At 41.9% G+C, this 21,558-nt stretch overlaps 1 protein-coding gene and 1 long non-coding RNA gene across 6 annotated transcripts; one reads left to right on the top strand and one right to left on the bottom strand.

The window, feature by feature from the left end:
* Window positions 1-1,688: 1,688 nt before the first annotated feature.
* AMD1 (adenosylmethionine decarboxylase 1) lies at window positions 1,689-19,505 on the top strand. Of its 5 annotated transcripts, XM_083433754.1 has the most exons (10): window positions 2,656-2,975; window positions 4,567-4,691; window positions 9,173-9,259; window positions 10,999-11,125; window positions 12,756-12,858; window positions 13,826-13,868; window positions 13,971-14,115; window positions 14,814-14,906; window positions 15,003-15,158; window positions 17,453-19,505. In XM_083433754.1, coding segments are annotated over exons 2-10 (891 nt in total). In that variant the 5' UTR covers window positions 2,656-2,975; window positions 4,567-4,689; the 3' UTR covers window positions 17,588-19,505. The 5 variants fall into 5 exon arrangements, with proteins under 5 accessions (XP_083289878.1, XP_083289879.1, XP_083289882.1 ...); XM_083433752.1 differs by lacking the exons at window positions 2,656-2,975; window positions 4,567-4,691 and adding an exon at window positions 1,689-2,307; XM_083433753.1 differs by lacking the exons at window positions 2,656-2,975; window positions 4,567-4,691 and adding an exon at window positions 1,714-2,307 and having other exon boundaries at window positions 16,197-19,505.
* LOC310674506 lies at window positions 14,908-21,553 on the bottom strand. Its single transcript, XR_014509623.1, has 2 exons — window positions 21,138-21,553; window positions 14,908-20,798 (listed from the first exon to the last, which is right to left on the bottom strand). It is a non-coding gene; the product is annotated as an uncharacterized lncRNA (long non-coding RNA).
* Between the last annotated feature and the right edge of the window lie 5 nt (window positions 21,554-21,558).

The following is a 21,558-nucleotide window of genomic DNA, read 5'->3' as shown; positions in this document are numbered from 1 at the left end:
AGTTTCTACTCCTGAATCCCACAGCTGTACTCTTCTGTTAAAGGCAGAGCTCTATGTGCCACACTCCCCTAACTAGCCTGGTACTCTCAGGTGCAGTGGAAGACACTGTTCCATTACTGGTCCAATTAGCTTCTGTACATGGAATGGTGGAGACATCATCTTGTCCTTTGCCTCAGGCAGGAAACTGTCTTGAGGCAGCCCTGTGGAAAATCCCAATGCAAGAATTCTCAACCAACTACCTCCCCCCTTTTATTTATCAATACACTGCATAATTCTATACTTGCTTACTCATAAGCCCTGCTGTGAAGCTTACTGCCAAATAGGTTAATACAGGCATGGCCAAACTTGGCCCTCCAGCTGTTTGGGGATAACTCCCATCTTCCCTAGCTAACAGGACCAGTGGTCAGGGATGATGGGAATTGTAGTCCCAAACAGCTGGAGGGCCACGTTTGGCCATGCCTGGGTTAATATAAGATTGTAACTGTATGTCACTGAAGCTTGTCCATCAGCTCTCAGTAGATTCCCTATCTTTATGTGAAACTGTAAGTTCTCCCTAGGGCCTATGGATACAAAACACACCCATGCAATAAAATCAACTGTATGCAAAAAATTTGTGCATATTTGCACTGGGAAGTGGGTCTGTAGCTTTCATCAGATTCTCAAGTGAGTCTGTAACCCAAAAAAGGTTAAGGACCACTGTCACACAGCATAACTATGCTCTTCCAAGTCGTGTGCAAATTCATGGATTATTGTGCATTGAAAAGAACTTGAAGTTAAACATAAAACTGCAATCTTAAACATACTTACCAGAGAGTATGCACATGGAACACAGTAGGATATACCTAAATGGAAGCATGATCAGAGTGCATTGAATTATGTTGAATTATGCTTTGACTGACTGTGCAGTAATGCCCTTATATACTATTAAACTGGGGAAGATTTGCTTACTGTTGGTGGAATCCCAGTGGGTTTGGAGAAATACATCATTGTAAATGGCTGGTTAATCTGGTTGCAGAGGACAAAATCATTGAACAGCTGCTACAGTGAACAAGGGGGTTTCCCATAGCTTTCCTGTTCCTGAGTTACAGGTGCAGTCCAGTCCTATGCATGTTTACTCAGAGATAATTCCCAAAGAGGTCAATAGTATATTTTATACACAAGGTTCTATATATTAGGCAACACCCCATACTGTACTTTCCATTTGTCACAAATATATTGAGTCTGTCACACATTGCTGTTTTCCACCTTTAGCGTGTACTGAAAGAGCCATATTTCAGAAGGTCCCAGCAACATGCCCCAGGCACTCATGATTTAAGTGTAGTCCAAAATGCTCATTAAAACAAATGTCAGCTTTCCAGTACCTTTATACCTTCTCTCCTGAACAGAACCCCAACCCCCCTCTTCTAACCACAAACATATTTTCTGTTGCTACGCAGCTGTGTGCGGTTTCTTTGTATTCTTTCTGCAGCTATTCTCTCCCTCTTTCGCCCACTGGCTCCCGCGAGTGCCAGCCGGGGACGTTGCCTCCGTCCGCTTCGCCTTCGGGCGCACAGGCTGGAACCGTCAGTAGCACGGGGCGAGCCCGTGTCGCCTGACAGACATCTCGGAGCGTCCTATCGGTGAAGTAGATGGGCGGGACTAACCAGCACGGACCCAATGGCGGCGCTGCGGAGGAAGGGATCCGAATACCTGTGCGCATATAAAAGCTGCTGCGTGCTTCATTCCTCTTCGCTTCCACAGTATGGCCGGCGACATTAGCTAGCGCTCGCTCTGTGCTTTTCTCTGTAACAGGGGAACACACGGACTACAAGGAACCGAACCGCATCGCCTGCACGCCTGCCTACTCCGCACTTCTCTTCTTCCATCTCCCTCCTTCCCCTACCCCAAAGGACTGTGTAACAACCCGCCACCTTTCCCGCAACCGCTCTCTGGTATATATATCTATATATATATTTCTCTTATAGCCTAATATAAGATTGCTACCCCGTCAAAGGTGAAACCTGTTTGGGACGGGCTGAGACCCGGTGAAGGCGCCGCGGCCCGGAACAGCAGCAGTACCAGCCTTGGCCGGTGTGTAGGTGAAGAGGAGGGCGGCGGCAGCAGCAGCAGTTTGGTCGGGGGTGTCTGTCGTTTTAATTTCTGTGGTTGTTGGTTTTTGCGGAGTTGTCTCACCATGATGGAGGAGAACGGTGCACACTTCTTCGAAGGGACTGAGAAGCTACTGGAGGTGTGGTTCGCCTGGCAACAGCCCTCGCCGCAGGAGCCGCACCAAACCAATGGGTCCGGCGATCTCCGCACCATCCCCAGGTTAGTTGCTCGCGAGGGGAGAAGGAAGGGAGCCAGAGGGGCCGACCGGAGTGGTGGCGAAAAAGGGGAAGGTCCGCTCTGCTGGAGGGCGGCCGGGCGCGGGAGAGAAGCAACATGGATGGGTTAGTGGCGAGAGGAGGGGGGGGGGGAGCGAACATGCCCGACTGGTGGCGCACATGCACTGGCAAGAGGACTGCCGCGATGCCGGCTCCGCTGGGCGGGAAGTGAACGAGGCTGATGGCCAGCAAAGGGGAAGGGCATGGCGGCTGCTCCATTCAGAGCGCAGCTCGATGTGTGGATGAGTGTGTGACGGGAAGGAGGGACAGTGCGGGGCTGGCCCGACGGAGAGGGAGGGATACGGCGGACATTGAAGTGACGCGCTGAGTTTCGCCGGCTTCTCTGGGCGTTGACGGGCGGAGGGGGGGGGGCACGAGAACGAACAACCGCCAACCGCCACCAACGTCCCTCCTCGGCACGCGCGCGGGCCTGGCTTCCATGCACGGCCGTTGGCGGGCAGGCCTGCGTCCGAGTTCCAAGAAGGCCGCGCAGCCCTAGGAAAAAGTTGGCCGAGTGGAGGAACTTGGTGGTGGTGGGAAGAGCCGGGGTGACCTTGCAAGGGCGGAATGTGACCTTCCGCGCCGGTCCTTTTAAACGACCTTGCTAAAAAGGTGCTTTCGGGAGAGCTTCCGACTTCAGCTCAGTCCGCGTGGTTCCTCTCTTCCCCCGCCCCTGCTCTGAGGTAGCGCGGAGCGATGCCATCGCCGCGTGTAGTCGTTGCCGGCCGCCCTAGTAATGGTCGGGGCGGGCGGCGGTTGGCTGGGCCTTCGGGGAAGAGTGGGAGGCGCATGAAACCTTAGCCGCGCGCGGGGCCACCGGCAAACCTGCTCGCCCGTGTATAAGCGGCGTCTACGTCTGAAACGTATTTCGTGTGCGAACTGGGCACTGCCCGCGGCTGAGAGCACGCAAGCTCCTCATGGGAGAGTAACGTGACGGCGGGACACGTGTCTAACGCCTCCGCCTCCGAACGCTGCACCGGCGGCCGCCGTTACCCCGGTCTCGCCCCGGCGGGAGGGCGAGCGAGCGAGCAGCCTTGCGTGCCTGTGTCGTCTCCATTGGCGCCGTGGTTCCAACCTGGCCTCGATAATCTCGGACCAAATTCTGACAGAGCGGGCGCTTGGTTGTCTCTGTCAGCCCCAGAACTTGGCTTTGTGGAAGAGTTAATCGAGTCTGTCAGCTACCTGTGAAATGACGCTTTTAGCGGGCCTTACTAAACGCTGCGGAGCGTTAGCCCTCGCACCGTCTTGTGTTCAGCTTCTGACTGGGGCAGGTCTAGTGTTCTGGGCCACATAGGGACGTTCCGGCGAGGAGAGCAGTGGCCGGGGCGGCTCTTATTTGCGCGATTGGCTTTTCTCCTATTTGGGCACTGGGGCGGGGAGAGGCCCCTCCTATCTTTTGAAAAATGTGGCTGGAACCGAGATCACACGTGAGGCTTCTGGCTCGCGCCCCAGATGTGGTGGCCTCTCCTTCCCCATTGACAAGCTCAGGCCAATGAGATTGCAGTATCATTTTAAGGGCTGGGCCTGGGCCTGTCATCCAGTGGGCATTTCAGGAATGTGGAGGAAGCGCCAGCTCAGCCAACAGAGTAGTGGGGGGAAGGGCTGAGCCCTGCACAGCCTGAAATGTACATGTGCTTGCATCTCCCTTGCTTTGTGTGTGAAAGGGACAGTTCTCCCTTGACTAGTTTTTAGTAGAACTTTGAAACATTGGGCTTGTTAAGCATAGGAACCAGAGTGGGAATTAATGACTGACAAGGTTAACTTGCTGAAACAAGACAGAGGAAAGTGATGGGCAAGGGGAGCCCTGTTCAAATCAAGTCTTCTGGATAGCTCACACTTCTATAAACTGAGCTATTTGAGAATTCAAAACACACCTGGACTCCTATGGCAAATTATCTACATTGTGGTTGCCAATCTTGTTTGTCAGTGGTATTAAAATACGTTTTGGCCCAACATTGGTGAAACGATTTTTTGTAGTTTTGGCTATTGCATTGAAACATTTAATCCTAAAACAAGTTAATATCCAATCTGATCAACATGTAGTCTAGAAACAAGTACCTGTAATATAGTTGAGGTTATGAAACTTCCTTTAAGACGTATACTTTTTAGGAGATTCTCTAAACCTGGTATGTTAAAAACAGATTTTTAAAAACAGTACCTGTTGTAGTAATAATAATAATAAATTTTATTATTTATACCCCAGCCATCTGAGGTTTCACCTATAACTTTGATATAATAGTACTGGAAACAAATACAACTTCTTTCCTGTTTTATGGAAGTCTAGAGGAGCAGGTGTGTGCCCCTCATAAAGAGGCATAAATGAAAAATGTAAGCACCTACCCATGCATATGAGCATTTCAAGTGTGTCCCTTTTGTATATTAAACACCCCAAAGCTAGGACAGAATCGGCAGCATGCAAACCTCTTAATAAACACATTACATCCATCTCCCCCTTGTTTGCAGTGTGTTACCAGTTGGCCAGAAATCTAAGACCATGGCAGGTTTCAGAAGTCAAGAATACTAGTACAGAAACTTAAGTTAAATCAAGCCAACCAATATCTACACATATACCTTAAAATTTCACATAGTTGACGGGCAGGGGCTGTTGTGGATCACTAGTGAAGTTTATGTGTACTATGATTCCTGCATTGCAGGGGGTTGGACTAGATGATCCTTTGGGTCCCTTCCAACTTAAAATTCTGTACAACAGTGGTACCTTGGTTTAAGAACAGCCCTGTTTATGAACAATTCGGTATACAAACCGGAAGTAGTGTTTCGGTTAGCGAACTTTACCTCGGTCTAGGAATGGAAGCCAAATGGTGGAAGGGCACCGGCGGCGGGAGGCCTCATTAGGGAATATGCACCTCGGTCTAAACATAACCAGGGTTTTACCCTTGGCACTCTCTCCACGTGTGCTCCTCAGCAACAGGTATTCAGAGGCATACAGCCTCCAATACTGGAGGTAGGACCTAGCCATTGATAGCCTTATCCTCTCAATTTGTATAATCCTCTTTTAAAGCTGTCCTAAGGTAGTGGTCATCACTACATCTTATGATAGGAAACCCCATAATTTAACTCTCTACAATGTAAAGTACTTCATTTTGTCTGTCCAGGATCTCTTGATAGTTCTTTGAACTGGCTCTGATTTTAAGGGAGTGGGAAGGTTGATGTACAGTAGCAGCCATCTTGAAACAGTTTTTTTGCTTGAAGAAGCTCAAAGTACACCGTAAGCCACCCCCAACCTATCTCACCACAAGTGCATAGTAAGAGAATCCATAGAAGTAACACTGACACAGGCCCCCCTAAGTAGAATAATAGAAGCATAACCACCTGACCCCACCCCACTCACCATTCCCTCTCCTCCTCTTCCTTTCTTTTTTCGTCTTCTTCCTAATTGTTTTAAACCAATTCATGAACCAAAAACTTGTGTACATTGACCACTTATAATGAAACATATGTTGTAGATATTTTCCCACATTTATTATGCTATTTTGACATGACATGAGAAAACTTGGTATACTTATTTGTATAACATTATTCTTGTTTATAAAACCCACAATTATATAAATAAATAAATAAATAAATAAATCAAGTGCAAAGTACAAGGCAGCAGAGCAGGATGGACTTAAATCTGTTGCCACTCTTCTGCACTTGTTTTGTGGAGGAGGAAGCATCACATTTTGCTTGATGCTGTTATAGAGCAGATAATGTTGATGGCAGGGAGCAGAACCTGTAGTCACCACTTACAGTTCACTTGTCTGGAGCCTGGAGAAGGCTACTGGCTGTGTCTTGGAGCGTTTTGGAAAGCAGCAAGGCTTCTCACTGTTTGCTGAGTCTTCACTTCCTCAGTTGGTGTGAGGGGGATTTGTGCCTGCAGTTATGTAAAGCTAGAGGTACAGTTGTACCTCAGGTTACAGACACTTCAGGTTACAGGTGCTTCAGGTTACGGACTCTACTAACTCAGAAATAGTACCTTGGGTTAAGAACTTTGCTTCAGGATGAGAACAGAAATTGCGCGGCAGCGGGAGGCCCCATTAGCTAAAGTGGTACCTCAGGTTAAGAACAGTTCAGGTTAAGAATGGACCTCCAGAACGAATTAAATTCTTAACCTGAGGTACCACTGTATTCCCAACTGCCTGGGAGGTTAGTGTGATATCACAGACAAGACCCATCCTGCAGCTTTGTTAGTCAACCACCAATAAGTTGTGGACCCCTGAACATTATGGTTCTGCTGCAGTCAAAGTTGTTAAAAAGTGTGAGCCACTGACTCCTGCTTCTTATGGGTGGGTCCTTATGCAAAGAAGGAACAGAGAGGTTGCATTATAAAGGAAGGAAGTGCACCAGCATGTGCAATGTGGTCCTCACTAGCATAAAGTTCTCTCAATTCCACCTCCTTACTAAGCAAGAAATATGGCGACCCCTCATCCTATTGCTCCATCTGTAACTGCAGTGGAGCAGCATGTCCCCCCCCCCCCCCCAGCATAGCATTCCCTTCCTTTAGAGCTATTCATAAGAAAACTGTCCAAAGGAAAGCAGAGCAATGCATTTGGACCAGCTTGATTGCAGGAGTTGCCAGGAGGTGTACAAGACATCTTATGAGGACTCCACTCTGGATTTGTGTAGGATTTACTCCTTAGATTTTTCTTTTCCCATAGATGTTTTGCAAGGCAGCAGGTGCAGATTTTCCCTCAGGTTTTAGTCCCGGAGCCTTTTTCATGGATGAGTATAGCTGCAAGGCGGTGGAGGTTTAGGATCAGTTTCCTTTCTCCAGATCTTATTTAGTAAGTGCTGAGCAAATAAACAGAACTTAAGCTTACTGTCTGCCAAGGCATATGTTGGAAGCCAATATGTAAATGGAACTGATTCCAAAGTGTTATTGGGATATAGAATGAGGCGTCTCATAGAACTCAAAAGTTCTGTGTAAGACAAGAAAATAAGGCTTTTCCCTCAAACATGGCTATTCAGAATCCTCTTAGTATTGACAAAGGTTTGATACGTTAAATCAAAACCTAATTCTTACTGAAAAAATTGGTACAATTTCTCAGGGAAAAGTAAACCCCTTTCATAATTGTGATCTAAAACACTACCAGTCTATGAATAGTAAAAAACTGGTAAGGCTAAAAAGATGTCATTTGTTCTAAATACTGCAGTAGCAAACATGCTAGTAACTGGAAGCCAAATGCTTGTCCAAACATTCTGATAGAAAAAACTAAGTCTATCATGCTATAGGCAGCTATGACTTAATTATGTAGGTTATGTGCACATTTGATGGTGCTTCAGTATTTTGTTGGTATTCCATTAAGTTATCCTAAGGGTAGGGTTGCCAAACTCTTTGGGACTGGGCACACATTTGCAAACTGGAGAAACACTCATTGGTATGCAACCATCTGCTACATATATTTCTAAAACAGTGGTGTATATCTGACCACTACATTATGTTAATTACAGCTACTTTTATTGACACTATTTTATTTTGCTTTTGTATCTCTTCATTGTACTGTATACCCTTTGCATGCATTCTGTTTTACTTTTAGAGGGAATGACATTCAGCCATGACAATAATTAATAATTAAGGGAATATTGGAATTGGTGCACTGGACAGTTGTCATATTACTTGTGTTTCTGCTTCATTCTGCCTTGGCACATCCCCCCCCCCCCCCCCGGCCAAAAAAGCAAGCAAAAATAAATGTCCATGATTGATAGTTAATAAGCAGACATGAGTAGCTTATTTTCATCTAGTGCAAAAGAAATACCTATGTTTGGTAGGTAGAGGTGTACATATTTGTATATGAGAAATAATCACTTTAATTATTTTACATTGAAAAATCTCATTTTAACTCAAATGTACCTAAGAAAGGCACTTACTCAGTTCAGAGATCTCTAGGGAAAACATTAATATTAACCTAGTGGTTGTTCAAGGAAATAGTTAAAAATATATTTAAGAAGCACCTTAAAATTAAATTTTAAAATGAGCCTTTAAAAGCAATTTCTTTAGCCACCATGCCAAAACTTCCATTTGGTAACACTTTTGTCTAATTTTTGAGACAATTTTTCATACTTCCAGTTTGTGACAAACCTCCTAACTGAATGAGACTCTGTTTTAGTTCTTTCTGTGTCCTGTCTATGGTGATGTTTTCCAGGTTTGCAAAATGTTTTCAATGTGCTGTGAAGCATGGCTTGGACTATAAAGCCTTGAAAGATGCACTTGTGTTCACCAGATGGCAGTGGCAGAAAGCTTGTGGTCCTTCAGATGTTGCATTCCAACTTGCATGAGCCTCAACCAACATGGCCAATGGTCAGGGATAGTTGAACAACATCTGGAGGGCAACAGGTTCCTCATCCATGCCATATAGTGTCACACTGCAGTGTGTGAGGCCATAGCCAGGCCAGAAACAGGCTCCTATGCTGAAACTTCAGGCTTTATTCTGCTTTTGCAGCATTCCTATATTCTAATTCTAAAGGCATGTGATGGCTTGTAAGTGGTAATACTCAGATACCAGTGCCCAAATACTAAAATTAACACACAAAAATGTTTCACAAAAGAAAAAATGTTTTGCAACATGTTGAATTGCAATCTACTATTACTCTTACATCTGTGGCTTACATCTAAGCCATGCTGAGGCTGGTCATTATGTTACTACTCATGTAGTTAAACAGAATCTACAAATCACTAAGGAAGGAAAATAAGGCATTGGGCACTACAGCTATGGGCTTGTTTCTACTACCCGTTTATGACTTGAAATAGTAATGTTGTAGTCGTATTGGATTTCTGCTTGAATTAAAATTTTAAACTTTATTCTCCCTAACAGGTTTGAGTGGGACAAACTTTTGGAGAATGTGCATTGTTTGATCATAAGTGTGACAAAAACTGACAAGCAGGAAGCTTATGTACTCAGGTAAGCTCACAAAGGTTAAACATAGCTTTTTAGAAACAATCTTATCACTAAGGTTCAAAGTTATGTATTTGCTTGATAGGTCTGTTGGCTTTAGTAGTCAGGTAAGATCTTGGTGGTCCAGTAGAAAACTCAATGAAAACATGAATTTGTGTGCTGTGGTTGTAAATGAGGAAAAAGTCAGTGTTGAGAAATATACTTACTATTCCCAGTCTGTGTACCCACTTATAGTGTTTTATGCAGTTCTGATCACCACAGCTTTTTTTAATTAAAAAAAACCCTTTATAGTATACTCTGCTCTGCTGATCATAGACATCCCTGTACACACGTAGGCAACCCTCTGCCATCAGTTCCAAATCTAAATGCTTGCTTGAAAAAACAAGCACCAACTCAACTCTGCAGCTACCCAAATGGTCCCCAATTGGAACAGGTTGATGATTCTGATAAAATTATGCTGTGTTTTGGGCTGCATATGTACTATGGTATAAATATTGTGATAGTCTTTTATTGCCACCTCTTGGCTACAGATAGGGTAGAGTTGCTTGGATACTCAGGGGAGGGGCACCCCAAAACAGCCCCATTATGAGTTTTGTTGGAGTGTATAGCTTTGGAGAAAAGGAGCCTATCCAACTCCCTTTTTGTTACATTTTCATGCTATACTTACACTGTATGAGAAGTTCACCCGAACATTCTAAGGCTAAGTGCAGTCTTGTGGTGGAGGTTAAGTCAAGAATACTGACTTGACCAAAGTCTGATCATTAGCTTTGTAGTCAAGTTGAGATTTGGATCTGGTCCCAACACTGAAGCCTCTTTACCATGCTGGTTTTCACCAATACAGAAGTCTTAATTATTCATTTCATTGTAAGGGATGGCAAACTAGATGAGATGTTGGAAGATTGTGAGTGGATTGTCTGTGGTGTTCTTTCTAAGAGGAAAATGCAGAGGAAAGTCAGATCATAATGGCAGTACTACAGTGGGTGGTAATCCTTTTCAACATGCTTCAAATTCAGTATTTCAGAATTAAATCCTTTTCCTTTGAAACTAATATCTGTCTGATGGTGGAAAACATATATGCACTTTTTTTTTCACCCTGTGGGGCCAGTTGCAGTTGTGGAAGGGATGATCTTAAATTGGGAAATGGTACTGGGTAGGGAAAAGTCGTCCTTCCCCCAGCAGTGCAGCCCTGATCAGTTGGCTCTGTCTCCCTGCTCTCGGCAAAAAGCGTTTGCTGTCATTTGTGAGAGATGTGATAATGTCTCTTCACATGGTATGAACCCATAGATAGACCCATAGAAAGTTTTGTGGTTGCTGTTCAGGAGAAAATTAGTGTTACTGTCTAATATTCTATATGCCTAATTCATCAGCCATTAGTAGCTGTGTTTAAGATGGTATATAATGCTGTCATTGTATTCCTTCCCTGTATTTAAGACAACCACAAATCTGCATATTGAGGACATAGGCCTTTACTGTTAGAAGCTACCTTCTCTCCCAACAGTGAGGGGAGCAATTTGTCAGGTCACAATGTTGATGCAGGCAAAAGTACTGCAGGAGAGCTGTAGGCTTCTGCCTGATCCAAAGCCCATTGTGGAATGATACACCCCCATCCAATCTTTAGGGAACATTCCCAGGGATGTTTCCTAAGAACAGCTTTGAGTGAACCAAATCAGCTGACAAATAAATTGAGTTTCCCAAAGCTACCCAGGCATTAAATGTAACACTACCAATTGTATTTTGTTTTTCAGTGAGAGTAGCATGTTTGTCTCCAAGAGACGTTTCATTTTGAAGACATGTGGTACCACCCTCTTACTGCAGGCACTGGTTCCCCTGTTAGAGCTTGCTAGAGAGTACTGTGGGTTTGACTCGATTCAGGTAAGATACCCAGAATCTCATCCTTACGTTATAGCTGCATTGAAAGGTATATTAATTTCTTAAGTGTGGTGGTGGTTTACATATTTAAGGAAGAGAAGTGTAGAGTGCTAGACCTTGTTTCAGCGTTGTTTCTATGTTTAAAGCTTCAGCAGACATCTTATAGAAATACATTGATTCCTGGATCCTGCACAAGAATATTCTTCATGTTAATGTGTTTTTTGGAATGAATACAACATCTCTCACAAACCAATACCAGCAGGATGGCAACCCATATTGCCTTTACACATGCATGTTCCATAAAGTAACATTGCCTGTGTTTTTATGTACAAGCAGAAAAAGCTGTGGGAGAGCCAGGTCAAATTCACCTTCTGGTCAAATGCATGACAAAAAGTTGTTCTGGTTTGGTCAAAGATAGTGCATGATGTTCTTATCCATCAGTATACCATATGGACGCCCTGTAGTGCACCCTTCAGTTAAACATGGCTTGCTGGAACATGCACAGTTCACAACTGTACAACAGATATATTCTACCCAGTCCCTTGCTTCAAAAGTTAACTTTACTTCTGTGTGATCTTAATCTACAAGTTCTACTAAGGTTCCTGAGCACTATTGTCTGCATGGCCTCTTTTAAAGACTATTTAAGCAGTTGGAAATAATGCACTCATGAAAGTATTTTTCTGTATTTACAAGAATAGTGTGTGGCACAATATGGCCTTGTTGTGTGGCCAAGCCACCGTAATGAATACAGCATGTAATATGTTTCCTTATCCTTACCCTATCCTTGCCTGACACTGGGCCTTGAATTGTAGTCACAGCATGTAAAGAGCACTCTAGGGAGAGGCTCTAGAAACACTCCTCTTGACATCCTGATGGTCATTTTCTCTCACTGCACCTTGGAAATTGGCAAGCATCTTGGTAGTGCTTTCCAAAATAATCACTTTGTTAATGTACACATCAAAGTGCACTGTAACATACTAAAGCTATTTCAATTTATATGTGCTTATGGGATCTCTGAATAGCACTAATCCACATTGAGAGGAAGCAATACATATTAAGATAGTGTTCTTGGCCATGAAATCAATTCATTGTATCTTGTTTGGGGCAGACATTTGTATAAGCCTAGGATTTCCAAGCTGCATAATAGTAAAGTAGATTGATGATGTATCAAAGCAGCAAAACCAAATGTTGGTAGCTAAACAGGTAAAATTTTGAAACGCATTGGTGGGCTACTGAAATTAATACCCAATATTGACAATCAAGGTCATGGCCCTTATCATTGGACTCTCCTTTATTTGACTCAGTGAAGGGAATAGCTTGGTGTAACAAAAGTGTTACCAATTCTTCTGGTGACCCCCAACCCCTGCATTATCTATATGCAGTTGCCAATCTGTATTTTAAAGACACCACTTAAAATCTTTCCAGATCATTCTTATGTATTATATGTGACAAAACTGATGTCATGTTTTGTTTTTGCAAAGTAGTGCATTCATCTTTGAGTTGACAATAGATTAAATTGTAGACAAGAAGGAAAGGCCTTGAGCAGAAGCATGTGTTTAAATAATTTCCTTTTGATCCTAATGGAACTTTTAAGAAAATCTGCATATTTAATTTCACCCCTCTTATTCTTTAGAGCTTCTTTTATTCACGCAAGAATTTCATGAAGCCTTCCCATCAAGAGTACCCACATAGGAATTTCCAGGAAGAAGTAGAGTTCCTTAATGAAATATTTCCAAGTAAGTGAATGTGTATTTTTAATGGGATGCTTGTAAATAATAAACAACTGTCCAAGAGCCTTATGCGCAGTGGGTTGTTGAAACTAGCATGTAAACCAATATAAAAGCATTATCATGCTAAAAATGCAGCTTTGCCTTGATTAGAAGTGATAGTCTGAGTTGACCAAAAGATGTCAAGAACTGACTCTTACATTATCTACTCTTATGTAGACTTTCACACCTAGTCAGAATTATGGTATGATAAATGTAATAGGTTTATACAGTGCACACAGTTTGATGGATGTCCGATATTTTTATGTGTATCCTTGGGTGATAATACCCCCTTGTCTTCTGTTGACCGTAAGTTCAGAAAAGGGTAAAAAGAAAACAGTTGCATGGACAAAGAGCTATGTAGTTCTAGCAAATCTAGTAGATTGCTTGGCAGTGAGACATGGCTGTGTCTCTTTTGCAATCACATGGACAACCAATGCCAATAATAAGTAGTCAGAGCTTAGGAGCTCTGTAAGAAAAGCACAGCGACAAATCTCCAGTGCCAACTAGTAATATACTATTTTTTTTAAATTTTTTTTGCTGCAAGCCAGTGATGTGGGGTTTCATGCATACATTGGAAAATTTTCTGATGCCACAGAGTGATCTAATTTAGCATGTTTATTTTAATAAATGAAATAAAAACATTGAAACTCAATCTTGCCTAATACTGGAATAGGCATCCTTTTTGTTGTTGATAATAATGAACTTACAAAATGGAAATATTTACAGGGGTTGGGGAATCAGTTTGCAGTACTAGTTTTCTACCCCCACATCACTGCTACAAACTGATGTATGGCGTGAATTACTCTCATGATGTTATGGAGACACTAATTAGACAATGGAATTAATTTTTAGCTGTACTAAACATTACGTTTCAAAACAAAGATGATAGTCCTTGTTTCTAAGCTCTATTCCTGGTCTTGTTTGCTTTTTACAGATGGAGCAGCTTATTGCATGGGTCGTATGAACTCTGACTGCTGGTAGGTTTACTTTGAATTATTACTTTATAATCTTCAGCAGTACAAATTTGACTTTTATGTGCTATATATTATCTTCTCTGATTCTCTGCCCCCTGTAAACAGGTACTTGTACACTCTGGATTTTCCAGAGAGTCGGGTCATCAATCAGCCAGATCAAACACTGGAAATTCTGATGAGCGAGCTCGATCCAGTAGTTATGGACCAGTTCTACATGAAAGATGGTGTTACCGCAAATGATGTCACTCGTGTAAGTGTGAATTGTCTACTGTGAAGAACAGAGACTAATACAGTTCCTAATATGTAGGACTGTCCTCACCAGCCCCTCACTTGTAAAGTCGTTAGGCAAATCCTTTCCTGATTGCCAGCTAATTTGTCTGTAAAATAGGAATACTCAAAAGGTTTTAATTAAATGCAGGGAGTAGAAAAGTTTTCCCACAATTAAAACATGCTAGGCAAGCTTTTAGTTTTAACTAAATTTAAGCACAAGTTATCGTAGTCACTATAAGAAACATTGACTTGTTTTAGGGTTGCCTAGTCAGCAATAGAACATTCACTACATCTCTCCTCCATATCTCAATGAAGACACCATTTGAACAACTTAAAACACACATGGTGAAATGCATGCACCTGGAATAGTATTCTCAGCTACTTAACTGGCTTCTCCAGTTAAAACTAATAAGGTAAATTAACAGCCAGACATCTAAAGCCTTGAACTTATTTGAGAGAGGAAGAGAGGCACCATGGGTGAAAAGAACTGATTCATCAGACATACATTAATCGGTTGAAGCAGTAGTCTACACCGAAGATTAAATATGAGCACACATTTTAAGAAGACTTTCTGTTTATATGACTAGTTTTAATTTATCTTTTTAATTTTTATGTACACTGCTTATAAATGTCAGCTACATAAATAGCTTAAATAAACAAACACTTTCTTGGCTTTAGGTGAGTGGAATTCGTGACCTGATAACAGGTTCTGTCATTGATGCTACAATGTTCAATCCTTGTGGATATTCAATGAATGGGATGAAAACAGATGTGAGTGCCATATTTTTTTATTCTTTGCAATGAGAATTCACTTATAAACTGATGCCATGTTGAGATTTCTAACTTGGTTCCTTTATTTTCTTTTAGGGAACTTATTGGACTATTCACATCACTCCAGAACCAGAGTTCTCATACGTTAGTTTTGAAACCAACATAAGTCAGACATCCTATGATGACTTAATTAGGAAGGTCATAGACATTTTTAAGCCAGGAAAATTTGTGACAACCCTCTTTGTTAATCAGGTACAAACATTTGTATTACTTTCAGTAGGCTAGTTTTGGCAGCCAGATAATCCCAAATGATCCAGCTATCCACAAGCATTACAGAAGTAATTGTATTTGTAATCCAGAAAATGTTTACCTAGTCAGTCTATTACAGCAAAACCAGTTTTGTGGCATCTTACAGCATTTTATTTTTATTATTGCATAAATCATAATAAATTGGAAATGCCATGAATGGCACATAAAAGGCTACTTCCACACAATCAACTTTACTGTTTCCACTACCATTGCCATTCAGTGTTCCCGTCCCCCAATGGCCATAGTTTTTGCATCTTTGTTTCGTTTCTTCAGAAAACACAAATACACTGATTTAAAAAGAAAGAAAGAAATGAATAACAGGTGTATTCCGGTTGCAAAAAGGAGACAAAATATGGTTTTGTAATGTTGCTGGTCAAGAGAAAACAGGACAAGGAGCTACTTTAAACCACACCAAATGTTAGAGGACCCTAACTGATTTGAAGGCTATAATCCAAAGCATGTTTTCCAAATTCAAACTGAACTTATAAGTAGTAAACATTCATGCTTTTGCAGAGAGAACTGTAGATTTTTATGGGGCCACCACTTGATTGCAGAAGAGGAAGGCCTTGACTGTTTCAGTGTCCTCCTGTGAAAAAGAACTATAGACTGAACAGTGTATTGTGATCTAAAGCTAACATGTCCAACACCTCAATCACGCCTCAATATGTATGCCTCAATTGCACTATGGCCAGGCAGCCTTTGCTCCTTCTTCGCAGCCAGGGCTCTGCTGTGGGAGGGAGCGAGCTGCGCCTCTGCTTTTGCCGTACCGTGAGCTCCGGAGCACACTTCTCTTGCTTTGCTCTGCTAAGGAAGCTGCACTCGGCTGGGTGGCCCTTGCTGGGTGCTGCAGGGCCACACTCGTGTGATGGAGAGAGGGTGCAGCGGTCCCCCTTGGGAGCAAAGGAAAGTGGGGCATGGGGGTGCCAATGTTTCACATTCAGGACGAGGCTGGATAGCGCCTTTCCTTCCTCCTCCATACAGACTGGCCTGTGGCTTAATCAGCTGTAGTCTCCGTTTGGGCAATACGTGGAAGAAGGCGATGGAATCGACCGTGAATCCGTGCTAAGGAAAGAAAGGGTGTTTTCCTGGCCACCAACAACGCCTTACCCCTCCGCCCCTAAAGCGAAGAAGTTGAAGAATGACAATGGGAGTGTGTGGTAGATCACTGCCCGTTTTATTTACTGGATAGTAGATCACAGCCTACTTGAAGTTGGACATGCCTGATCTAAGGGAAAGGATAGGGGAAGTAAGATATTCTTCAAGCAAGCCTTTGAAGACTAAACAATACAATACATTTTACTGGATTGCATTTTCATTTGTGTTATGCAAATAGTCTAGAATAAAAGATCCAATCATAGAAGATTTAGCACATCAAGATAAACTAAGAGATAAAATTCTGTAATGAACTAGCTATTCCTAGTTTCAGTTGATCCCTAGTCCTAAATATCATCTACATATGAATTCCAACTTAATATCTTTACATTATTAATTTGCTTACTAATTCATTAGTTGCAAGTAAATCATTCCCTTTTTAACTTATCTCATCTTCCTGCTTTTGTGCATAATAAATCTCTTTGGACTTACAACAGCCAAGGGATTGTAAAATGTCTGCCCCCTTCAAACTCATGCGCACACGTTTTCTCTGTACTTACAATAAATTATGCCTACTCAAAAGGTGTGTCATGTCACCCAACTCTTAAATGGAGCTCTGGCCCATTATAGTTTATGCCATAATTTATTTCTAAAGGTGGCACAAGGCTCTTGGTGAAGGGACGCAGGTGGCGCTGTGGGTTAAACCACAGAGCCTAGGACTTGCCAATCAGAAGGTCGGCGGTTCGAATCCCAATGACAGGGTGAGCTCCTGTTGCTCGGTCCCAGCTCCTGCGAACCTAGCAGTTTGAAAGCACCTCAAAGTGCAAGTAGATAAATAGGTACCGCTCCAGCGGAAAGGTAAATGGCGTTTCCGTGCGCTCCTCTGGTTCGCCAGAAGCGGCTTAGTCATGCTGGCCACATGACCCTGAAGCTGTAAGTCGGCTCCCTTGGCCAATAAAGTGAGATGAGCGCTGCAACCCCAGAGTCTGTCACGACTGGACCTAATGGTCAGTGGTCCCTTTACCTTTACCTAAGGCTCTTGGTTACAACATACAAACGTGGTTACCCCTCTTAATTTGTTAGTATTGAATATTCTACCATCAAGATTCGTGTATCTGAAGAATATCTTTTTCTTTTTCTATTAGAGTTCAAAATGTCGCACAGTGTTTTCTTCAGCCCAGAAGATTGAAGGTTTTAAGCGCCTAGATCGCCAGATTGCTCAGTTTAATGACTACAACTTCGTGTTTACCAGTTTTGCCAAGAATAAACAGCAGAGTTGATTAAGAGAAATGAAGAAAAAGCGCAAAAAGATACCCAATAGAGGAGGTGGTGGTTGCTTTCTAGTTAATGATACAAGGGGCCATATTTTTCATATCCACCTCGTAGTTGCAGAAAGCCCTAAATGTAATCATAGTATAATTTTCAATTGTATGCATTATTATATCAAAAAATTAGATATATTGCATGAATACTCTCTACTGTGTTTAGGTATTCTATTTCACTTTTGCTGTGAAATTGAAATGCATGTAGAAAAATGTTACTGTACGAGACTCTACAGCATTTGTAAAAATTCCAATAGGATTACATGCAGTATAGTTTTTCTCAACGTATCACCAAAAATTCCCCACAGACAAGGATTTCGTCCTCATTAGGATTTCCCATGGACCTACTTATCTGAAACAATTAGTTGTTGCCTAACTTTTTTCATATGTATGCTGTAACTTAAAATTTTAAAAATAATCTTGAATTTGAGCAATTTCTAATTGACATTTATTTTATAACTCTTTGATGGCAGATTCAAACTTTTTGCAGTTTTGAAATACTGAGACTGGTAGAACAAGACTACTTACACATGGTGGACTACTTCACTTTTTAAAATTTGAGGCTAGTATAAAAAATTATCACTAGGTCTGTGTATATTTTCACAACCAGTTGAAACAATATACTGGGGTTTAACGCACTAGCTTTTTACTTCTGGAAACTTAATTGCTCATTGGTCATTTTATTTTGATCAACTTTTTTCAGTTTCGGCCAAGACCATTTCTGTTCTGTGTTGGTCTTTTGTTCAAAGGCAACACATAGCAACTGGTGAAAATTGTTGAACATCCGTGTAAGGGTACTTACACAATTGTGACAATATAGACTAAGCTGACTCTAGGCATTTGACAAGCTTCAAATAGTTGCAGCGTTGAGGAATCTAATTGGTTTGGAGCTTGGTACTTACTGGTAACTTGGCAGGGACATCTAATGGAATGTGATTCAAACTACTGCACAAAATGGTTCGTTACCATTTACTGTGAAATAAGGTGGCTCTATTGTTGCATATTCAAACACCACAAATCCTTCCACACTGTGACTGACGTCCTGTGACAGCATTGTGCATGTGATATTTAAGCTGAACTTAATAATATTGTGACTTCATCTGTGTTTCTTAATTAACGTGTGGTTCCTTTTTACAAGATGTGGAAGGCACTGAGTGATTTGGCTGCAGGAGGCAAAATATGAGGAGCCTAGACAGTCAAGTACAACACTTTATGCACAACTTTTAATAACAATTTAGGCATGGAAATACCACTTCATGAATATAAACTTCAAGCTTCTGAGACAGTATATTCAAGTAACCTTGGAAATACTGTGGGATTTCAGCTGTTGAGACCAGGAAGTCTGTTACAAATTTGACACTCATCTTTGCTATGTTTTTGATTCTCTGAATATGACAATATTTTGTTCCTTCTGTATTTATAAATGAAACACTTTTTTAGTGTTTCTAGGCTACTAAATCTGCTTGGTTGGATATCAAGCGGTTGAACACCTTTTTATTTTTAAGTAGATTTGTTTTCTACCAAAATTACCAATTTTGCTTATAAGTAGCACCTAACAGTTTAGGGTGCTTTAGATTTTGAGGACCAATTTTTCAAATGGTTTTTGTTCTTGAAAGAGTGCCTCAAGTTGACTTGAGGTCTGCTAGACTGAAGTTCCCTTCAATAATACTGAAAATGCAGATTCAGGTAAAAAGCCTTGGATAGAAAGAAAGCAGCTGAATTGGGTATTTTTAAACTCTAGGGCGAACAATGGAGGGGGTGATGTTTGGTGTTAAATCTTCTCTCTTGTGGTGTTAGACATGGATCATTAAAATGTACAAAAATATATCTGTACCTGAAATTGTAATGCTTCAATAAAAGTTTGCTTTCTAAGCTCTTTCAATGAGTGAATGTTGTTTACCCTGACTTAGATAATTCTATTTTGAATTAATACATGGCAACTTCAAGCCTTGACCTGGTTAAGTTCTTGTCTACCTCCAGATAGCCCCTTGTATGCTAATAACTGTGATGGGGAATCAAATGTCAGGCTGACCCAGGAGGTTTAAGCCTATTGGAAGCACTAATCCTGCTAATCAACTACCTGTCTGTACTATTTTTAATCAATGCAAAGAGCAGACTATTAATGTAATCTTGTTTTTAGAATGAAGGCACTATTTAAATAGCAGTTGTGTATAGTCCCAAGTGCAATTGAATGTGTGTGATTATATTCTTACAGAACACTCTGCCATTGCTTATAATCTATCATGAGCAGCTCCCCTAAAAAGGACCGACAAAAGTCAATAGCTTTACTTCTGGCTTTCAATAGAAAAGAGAAGTTTGAGAGATCATGGTGATAGGGAGGGGCGATTCTAGGGTGGCTGAAGTAGGCACTGAGCAGTGTTTAAAATTTATTTTAACAATGTTGCTTTTAAATGATTACTATGATTAGTTTGCCTACAACCAAGTTGGAATTGCCACTACTTTTTACATTTTAAACCCCTCTGCCCTAATCTTGCCATCGTCTACACATGTATGTGTGCCTGCATCTGGAGCTACCACTTCATGTATCTTGTGGTTTCTGGTCCACAAAGATCTTAACAAAACTGTTACTGTATTTCTTTAAGGTACCTCAAGGCTTGGTTGCAATTTGATCCAATTATTGGTAGTGCTCTGATAATGAGAGGAGTGGACATACAGAGGAAGTGGTAAATGCAGTGGATGACTGACTATAAGGTGTGAAAAGCTAGTGTGTAGTGGTTAGTGTCCGACTAAAACCTGGGAAACCAGGATTCAAATTCCCACTTGGCCATGAAGCTCACAGGGTGACCTTGAGCCAGTCACTACCTCTGCTTAACTTACATCCCAGGGTGGTTGTGGGGATTAAATAAGGGGGACAACCATGTACACTAACGAGTTCATCTGAGAGAAAAGGTGGGTTATAAATGCAATAAATAATAAGACTGAATCATTGCTGGCAGGCAACAGAAAAAAGCAAATTTAAAATTATAGATGGTAAGCACTTATTTTGAAACTTGTTGCTGTTGGACATCTTGGAGGTATTGCTAACCTGTTGTGGAGTAGCACTTAATAATCCATAACAGTAATGGTGTTTTATATCAATACCCTTACATTGTTGTGTACTCAAGTTGCCTTTTAACACCCTATACAGGTAATATTAAGTGTGTGATACCTGTGGCACGCGGGTGACGCTGTGGTTTAAAGCCTCAGTGCCTAGGGCTTGCCGATCGAAAGGTCGGCGGTTCGAATCCCCGTGGCGGGGTGCGCTCCCGCTGTTCGGTCCCAGCGCCTGCCAACCTAGCAGTTCGAAAGCACCCCTGGGTGCAAGTAGATAAATAGGGACCGCTTACTAGCAGGAAGGTAAACGGCGTTTCCGTGTGCGGCTCTGGCTCGCCAGAGCAGCGATGTCACGCTGGCCACGTGACCCGGAAGTGTCTTCGGACAGCGCTGGCCCTTGGCCTCTTTGAGTGTCAAGACTGGCCCATACGGGCAGGGGTACCTTTACCTTTACCTGTGGCTTTGCCACTACTGGTAACATTCCTGACTAAATCAAAATGAGATTGCTTAATATCAAATATGCATTAATAAAATAAGATCAACTCCTTTTATTCTTTCATTTCTTGTGTTATTCTCCACTTCAAGTATGTATCTCATCACAAATAAATGAATAACCAGCTTTATTATTATTATGAATGTAACATCCCATACTAGCCTTGGTTTGGTTTGGTTTTTGTGTGTTCCATGAAGTTGAGCTAGTACAGTACTGAAATCTCAGCTGCTAATTACTCCCTCTTGTCTTCACCAAGAAAACAGTATTAAATTATTTCCCTGCTTGTGTAAAACTTATGAGATTAATTTACCTATCCGCTGCTGAAATTCTTAGTCTTGAAGCAAGATAGTGTAATTAAAATACATAGTTTAGTAGGGGGTGC

This window comes from Podarcis tiliguerta (genome assembly GCF_965153285.1).
Source record: "Podarcis tiliguerta genome assembly, chromosome: 3".
NCBI classification, from domain to species: Eukaryota; Metazoa; Chordata; class Lepidosauria; order Squamata; family Lacertidae; genus Podarcis; species Podarcis tiliguerta.
This window is presented reverse-complemented; position numbering and strand designations above follow the sequence as displayed.

Coding starts and splice junctions, on each gene's coding strand:
- AMD1 (XM_083433752.1), top strand. CDS start 2,174: ATGATGGAGGAGAACGGTGCACACTTCTTCGAAGGGACTGAGAAGCTA. Junction 11,126..12,755: donor GTGGGTTTGACTCGATTCAG/GTAAGATACCCA, acceptor CTTATTCTTTAG/AGCTTCTTTTATTCACGCAA. Junction 15,159..17,452: donor CAACCCTCTTTGTTAATCAG/GTACAAACATTT, acceptor TTTTTCTATTAG/AGTTCAAAATGTCGCACAGT.